At 41.8% G+C, this 7703-nt stretch overlaps 1 protein-coding gene across 1 annotated transcript in view; it reads right to left on the bottom strand.

The window, feature by feature from the left end:
* The window catches only part of LOC109957461 (WD repeat and FYVE domain-containing protein 3-like), a 10953-nt gene extending 3813 nt beyond the window's left edge, over positions 1 to 7140 (bottom strand). The window contains exon 1 of the mRNA XM_020595351.1: positions 6825 to 7140. Coding sequence (XP_020451007.1) covers positions 6825 to 6853 — 29 coding nt within the window. The 5' untranslated portion in view covers positions 6854 to 7140. The remainder of the gene's footprint in view (positions 1 to 6824) is intronic.
* Positions 7141 to 7703: the final 563 nt, after the last annotated feature.

Here is a 7703-nt window from a genome sequence, read left to right as displayed (position 1 = left end):
TTAAAAGATATTCGGAACCTCTTTCCTTGGGGCTTGTTTCCTTTCCATGCATTTCTCTGTTATATATATTGACTTTCGAGTTGCACCATAAAGGAAGAGACAAATCACTACTAAAGAAACTTCCATGTGTCACTGGGATTTAGGAGAACATGGTATGTACGCCACTAATGAAATCAGTCTAAACTGCAGGCTTCAGTAACTCAGTTTGCCCACACAGCACAGCTGGCCTCTGTGTGAACCCACACTCAAACTACAGCTCCATTTAACATCAGCAATTTGGTACACTTTGTATCTGAAGTGTGTGACACTATCCTTGTCCGCGTAAAAACATCATTACAGTGACTGAACCCCTTCACCTGGGTAGTGCTTGGCTTTGGAAAGGAAACACAATCTTTTAACTTGAAATAGTAAAGGCTGCTCTCTTACATGACACACGAAACGGTCTGTAATATAAAAATCTAAGGAAATGACAAACGCTGCTGTCATCATGCTCCCAGTTACATAATTAGTTCTGTCACAACAATGCTTTGGGTCTAGTTCCTCAGTTCAGGTAGGACACTGGGTTAATCTCAGACACATTTTATACACATGATGGATATGAAAAGAGACAAGACCTGAAAGGCTCAGGGTTTGACATCTACAAAACAGCTTGTGTTGGCAGGCAGACACGGCACACTTCAGCTCCTCCTAACCACCAGCTCTGCTGGTGTGAGATAAGGCATCAGAGCAAGCCGCACAGTGTATATCCTTCCAAAATAACAGAATTACACCCCTGCCTGCTGCGGGGACTGATACAGTTTGGTGAACATGGTGACGGGAGATTTTTGTTTCAGTGTCAGCTCTAATGATGCAGCAATTGTAAATACACACATTTTTTAATGCATGGTCACTAGATTACATATTAAAGTGAGGTTAACAGACCTTTGTAGCAAAACAAGTAAAAATATAAGACAATATATAGTGAAAAAAGCTGAAGGTCAAATACACAGCACACCCTTACACTGCAGGCACATTAAGGCTTTTAAAAGCTTGATATATTCAACAATAACACATTATTGCTTCACTTTCACTCATTTTATAAGCTTGAATGTATAAAAGGAAGTGTGTCCAGAGCATTACGTTACAAGGCATCATCCGAACCATACTGCTGAGTCATGCTTTAAACTGATTTGGTTAGTGTGTCCTTAAAAATACATTTGTGCCATTGTTCAGGTGAACTAACTCATTGTCAGAAACAGAGCCAGTAAATGCTGATCGCGAGGGAGCGCTAAATGAAAGTTGACTTTCTGTGGGAGCATCTGGCAGCTCACTGAAGCTCATCACTGAGTCACAGGTAAACACTGCATTAACACAAAACAGTTATTACAGATTGTGTTTATGGAGGAAAAGGCTGATTAATATTATGACAAATCATAACACTGATGAGATGAGAGAGCTATTCTCAGCACTGCTGTAGCCCAATCGGCTCTCTCCGCTAACATCCTTCCCCTTTCTGTGATGACACATTAAGTGTGGCCCTTGCTTCTCATTTATACCATTTAATAATCCACACAACCCACATGGCAGTCTTCATCATAAATCAGTCAACAGAGTGGGCAGACCTTTCACAGGAGTAAAACAAAGAAGCACATACAAAGCTGGCTACAGCTTTGAAAAGAACCCACAAACCTACTGCACTTTCGGCCAAGCCAGCACACCAGCAGCGGGATTATAAAAGGATCAAGATGTAGTGTCGGCAGAATCAGCAGAAAAGCCCATCTTCAGCTGCTGGCTATAATGGAAACTCAGGCTGTGCCACAGACTAGTCTGCTGTAAAGTTGCCAGTCAAGAAGAAAATCTTGCTGGGTGTCACAAAACAGGAATTCAAAAGCAGAAATGTTTGGCCCATGGCCGAGTTAAAAATATCCAGCCCGCTAGGCCAGGTTCCTGAGTCACTGTTGAAAGCTGCAAGTTTCACTATGAATAAAAAAACTGCCCGGAGTGTCGGAAACCAGGGGAAGGATCTTTACACACTTGGACTGGTTTTTCTCAGTGGGTGTCACTCACTTATGAAACAGTAAAACTAGATTCTGATTCGAACCTGAATAACTCGGCCAGAAGATGTGACAGTCAAAGCATGGAGTCATTCATGGGAATTGACAAAATTGGCTTCTAATATGTCAAATTATTGATTGTGATCTTTCACAGATAGTTTTTCTCCATAAAAAAAATTTTTCTTTGGAGCCTCATAAAGAGTGAAAGGGTACTCAGTCAAAAGCAGATGTCCACCCAAGACATTATGAAAACAATTTTCTATGACTAAAATCAGGGTTTTCTGCAGTGAAATACAGAGTGCCCCTGCAAATGTCACATTTTAATGAAATGTAATACCAGGCTAAATAAGCTTTAAGGGAAACAGGCAGTGGGGAACCACTGGGGTCCGACAGAACAAAACAAACAAACAAACAAAAAAAAAATCACTAAAACTGATCTTTAAACTATATACTGGCAAAGTACAGTTTGCATTAATGTTACTCTTCAACTTAATTTCATCCTTCAAATAACTTTTAAAAATAAAATCTATATTGAAAAATAGCTGAAATATAATTTGAGTTGTATTCACGCTGAAATAGCTCATCTATTTTTTGTACTATAATGTGCCCTTGACACAGATCAAAGCCAGCATTTATCTCTGAACAATGCTGACTGTGAACACTGCTGTACAGGTCCTTGTGTAACAGAGAGTCACTGAAGCAGATGAGAGTGCTGAGAGAATGGTAGAGTCGGAGCACAGCAGGGCTGGGACCGCAAACTGGGGCCAACACATGTCACACGACTCAGCATAAGGCTGAGCTAGAAAATCAACAAAAGGTTTGTGATGGCAAAAGGCAGTGATCCACAGACAAATGCAGGATTACATCTCACTCCACCTACTTGGTAAGCAGCAAGCGTCACTTAACCACAGACTAGTCCTAGGAGTTGTGCTTGTACCTCCCTTTCAGCACTAGACTGACTAAATGTTGGGTGCACAAATGACTGTTTTTGCAGCTTTACTTATATAATATCTCAGAGAGGATTGTATCTTTACCTGAAATCCACTTTTGGTTTTTCATTGACTTCCTGAAGCCTCAGAGTAGAGTGACTATCTATCCAGACTTCTGTGAAAACAATGGTTCTGATGCTCCAAGTTGCGCACACCGATCAGCCTTAACATTATGACCACTAACAGGTGAGGTGAATAATACTAATTATCTTGTTACAATGGCACCTGTCAGTGTGTGGGGTATATTGAGCAGCAAGTAAACATTCAGTCCTCAAAAGTTGCTGTGTTGGAATCAGGAAAAACAGGCAAGCATAAGGATCTGAGTGGCTGTGACGAGGGCCATCTGTACCGGGTCTGATATTGACGTCATTCATTCATCAGATATTGGACGGACAGGGCCAATTCACTTACCAAACCATATTCCAGTCCACAGCTGTGAGCCTCAGAGTGACACGAGTGCCAAACACCTGCTTCACTGAGTGCTATGTACATAATGTTATGACTGGTGTGTAGCTCTGTGCATTCAAATTATACACCTGAAAGACAAAACTAAATGTTTCTCACTCGACCCTCTGGATGATGGCAGCTCAGGTGCCACATTAAGAGGACAGAGGTCAGGGAAGACGTCGTCAGTAGTAAATGTAATGATTATAAAAAAAATTATCCTGAAGTTTCCTCTGTTATCTCCCCCTTTGTCTCACATTTCGGAGAAGGGTTTACTTGTCTCCTTGAAAAGTTTGTGATGATTTTATAGCTGACACTGAGCAACAGCCTTAACTAGATGATTGATATTGTTACAGGAGGCTTGACAAAAATGTGATATAAAATATAACACCTTAATTTAGGGTATGCTTTTTTTCCACTCATTTGTCTCTAAATTAACATGATTCATTTTTAATTTCAGATCTGAACACGCAGCCAAAAAAAAACAAGATGCCCACGCCTCTGGCACACTTATTTCCTTCAAAAATACGAGGCTGTCTGATTTGTTCATCCAAAATATATAGTGAGGGAATGGATGTGCTTGAAGGAGGCTGGCAGTGATTCAAAAAGACTAAGATTTGTGAGCAAAAGAAATCGAGATTCTACATAATGCTGTTATCTCGATCAATGCATCTGAGCAGCTTTGTGTGTGACAGACAATTTTTTATATCTTCATGTAACCAAACTACTATAGATCCTTGTGGCCCATTTGTCTCTCTGCACAATGCCCAGCAGTTGACCTATGCAAGCGCACAGCTCATTGCCTGCTGGTGCAACCTCAGGCCAAAGTGACATAACATGGAGGGTTAAGGCTGCAGCTTTGATGAGCATGAGAAACCCACAGCACCAACATCGTGCAAAGTGACTACCAACTAAAAGCCAGTGACACTTTAGAGTACCACACAGAAAAAACTGTCTCCATCTGATTACCGCTGTGTTGTCGCCATGATCAATGCCGTTTTAAGGGAAACAGCATTAAACATGTCTTGCCTTGGCTGAAACAAAAAAAAGTGGGCCACACGTATCAGTGGAATGTCAACTTCTGTGCAATGGGGAACTAAGCTTGCTTTCTCAGCCCTCCAGTCTTTTCAGAGCATTCTCTTTAAGCGGGCACCAGCTTCAATGAGCGTCTCACAGTTAGCACCAACTCCTGGGAGATGAAGGCAGCCAATGCCCTGGAAAAGCCCAACTCTTCAAAGGCATGTTTCACTGTTCCTCTAGAGAAACTGATGTAATCTCAGTGATGTCTGCAGTCTGACAGTGGATGAGGAAGCTGGGGAGCTCCACAGAGAAGAAAAACAGGGCTGACAGGAGTTAGATAAAACAAGAACCTCTAAAACAAAATGCAGTTTTCAAGAAATGAGAAGCTACGTAGGCAGGGTGATGGATTCACACCAACCCCCAGCCAAATGCTGGTACATTCAGACGGCGGGTGAGAAACTGTCTAGCCGCCCTAGAAGAAAAACACAATATCTGCTGAAACCCTGAGACATTTTAAAATCATTACTAATACTTATTAACTCAAAACATCATGGATTAAGAGTGATAAATGGAGTGGTTACTATCTTATGCAGCATGTTTTGGATTAACAGCTGATGCCTGACCTGAGTCAGTCTAAGAGGAGCCAGAACAGCAGGAAGTGATCACAAGCCAAACAAGTCCAGGCAGAACCAGTCCATAAGCTCCTCACCGGATATCTATCAAGCCTCCAGTAAACAACGCCCTTGGGTGTCATCATCATCTACCCATGTCTCTTCTGCCAGCTGTTTTGGCAAACAGACACTCACTGTAAACAGTGACAGCTAAGTTACAGACAGTACTGATGGACAACAGGTGGATTTATTCCTCCGAGTTCAGTGAGTAAAGCCAAAGCCCACCGTTTCCTAACAAGTTCAAGTAGTAATGCATACCACTTAGGACTGTAGGATGAATCACTTTGCGAGGGTGATTTAGATCCCTGTGTGATCTCAGTCGCACATGACAATAATTCTTCCATGTTTGCATTAGCAGTGAGATCAACAAAAGGAAAACCATGACTAGCAGGGCTGTTCTCCTTTTACATAATGTAAGCATTAATAACAACAGCAGCAGCTGTGCAACAGTTAACATCAGATCTAGCAAAACTGAACCACTTCACTGAGGTAACATCACCTTTCTTTGCTATTATTTCATGGTTTTCAGCTGCTGCGGCCATCATTATCCAAGCTTGTTGATTGGCAAAGCTCACACATACAGGCGTCTCCAAGGAAACAGCGACAGCTTACATCACTGTCGTAACTCCAGAGAAGTGCTGCCGCTGGTGTTTGAGTGACAGCAGAGAAAGCACTAATCTCAATTTTACAATTTAGGCAAAGAAAAAAGTTGAATTAATATATAGCCCAGCTGGAAATCACATATTTTTTTTAAATCACAATTATGCTGATATAGCACACCTTTACTAACATGTATTTGATTTCTATATGCTTTCTCATTCACAGGCATGGAGCATCAACAACAAAGCCTTGTGGTCCATATGTACAAATTCAGCCCTGTGGCAAACTTTTCACAGAATCTGAACCAAACTGTCCTTTAAATAGCAGTTCTTAAGGGACCAAATGTGCTCTTATGTGGACCAGGCAACTATCTCTTCTATAAGACATGCCTACTTCTCCATCTTTGTTTTTGTCTTGGTCATGAGTCCTTCATCTGCTCTGTGTAATGGAGGCTCTTAATACTCTTAGAAGTGTTTTTCAATAAAATCAAAAAGATCCCTGATTTCTGCTAGTTTAAGCCGGACCTGGATGCTGAATTCATTTTATAATAATTGTGACTTGTAAAGGTTGCTCCATTTTATCAGTTGACACTAGACGTTTTCAACTTAAAAATCAGTGGCACTTGAGCAAAATATTTTGGGGACAACTCTGCTCCATGTTGTGGCACTGCATCAGCAAGCCTTCAGCATTATACAACAGGAATCAAATGTCTACCAAATAGAAACTCAACACTGTTCTGGTCTTGCTGTACACAGATAAATGTAGCCCTAGTGAGGCTGTGCTTCTTATTTTGTTACAGTGGCTCAGGCTGTTGCATCCCCCACTGTTCGATGGTGGTAAAGATGGTAATCGAAGCTTAATACATGACTGCACTCAAGTCACTCTGGATAAAAACATCTAGCAAACAGCTTAAATGTTAAGTAGCAAGTAAATAAGTCTGGCATTGACACTCAGAAAACAAACAATAAAGATGCTATATCTACCAAGGTCGACTCGCCAGTTAACAGTAAACAAGCCCCCGGTCGCTGCGGAGACAAGCTCAGCACCAGGCTCTTAATTTCTCCTACCTGCTGTTCTCTCTGCGCTCCGCCAGCATCTCAGCTCATCAGCAGCTAAAGAGAGAAAAAATTTCCACAATAAACCAAGACCAACTCCTTTTCCACAAGAACCTGTCGTCTTTCTGATAAGGAAATGTGACAACAATAGTGTCATGCATTCCCCTCACAGCAGTGTGAGAAGAGGGGAGGCTAAGCGTGGAGGCATGGCCTGTCTTCATTGGCAGCGCCAGGAGCTTTGTTTGCCAGCCAGCCTTCTGTGCGTGTGTGTGTGGCCTGTCGGGACTGGCACAGCTGATCCCCCCCTGACACCGGGTGGGGTGTACAGGGCTCTGGAGGAAGAGGAGGGAAGAGCATAGTGTGTGTGGAGGCTCTGGCCATCACAGTCAGAGGAACAAACCATTTAGACGAGAAAAGGGGGGAACATGCACAACCCACAGCAGGAAGCGCCATTAAAGATACATCTTATGGGGATTTAGTCATCACCATGTCCACCCAGGCCCACTGAGTTCATATCAGCTCTGTATTACCATGACATCAGATGCTTTCTAAGACATGTAGGGAATGGCAAAGTTTTTCAAGAGCCATATCTCAGTCATATATATATGTAATAAACAGCTGAGTTTACAGGACAAAACCAACATATTGATATCTGATGTAGATTATTTTAGTCAGTAAATCTATAAAATGCAATAACTTATGAAAGAAAGCTCATGAGAACTTAATAGCTGAGAGGCACCATGTCCTGTCCCATTTTCACTGAATTTATAAGACAATATGTAAAATCTTAGTTAATGCAGCTTAAAGAACTCCTGTCCTAGACACAGTGTTTAAATGTCCTGAGAAGTGAAACAATTTCTGGTTCACTAAGAAGACACTGAAGCGTGGTTT

This window comes from Monopterus albus, unplaced genomic scaffold (assembly GCF_001952655.1).
Source record: "Monopterus albus unplaced genomic scaffold, M_albus_1.0 scaffold26.1, whole genome shotgun sequence".
NCBI classification, from domain to species: domain Eukaryota; kingdom Metazoa; phylum Chordata; class Actinopteri; order Synbranchiformes; family Synbranchidae; genus Monopterus; species Monopterus albus.
The sequence above is the reverse complement of the archived record's forward strand: the minus strand, read 5'-3'. Positions and strand labels throughout refer to the sequence as shown.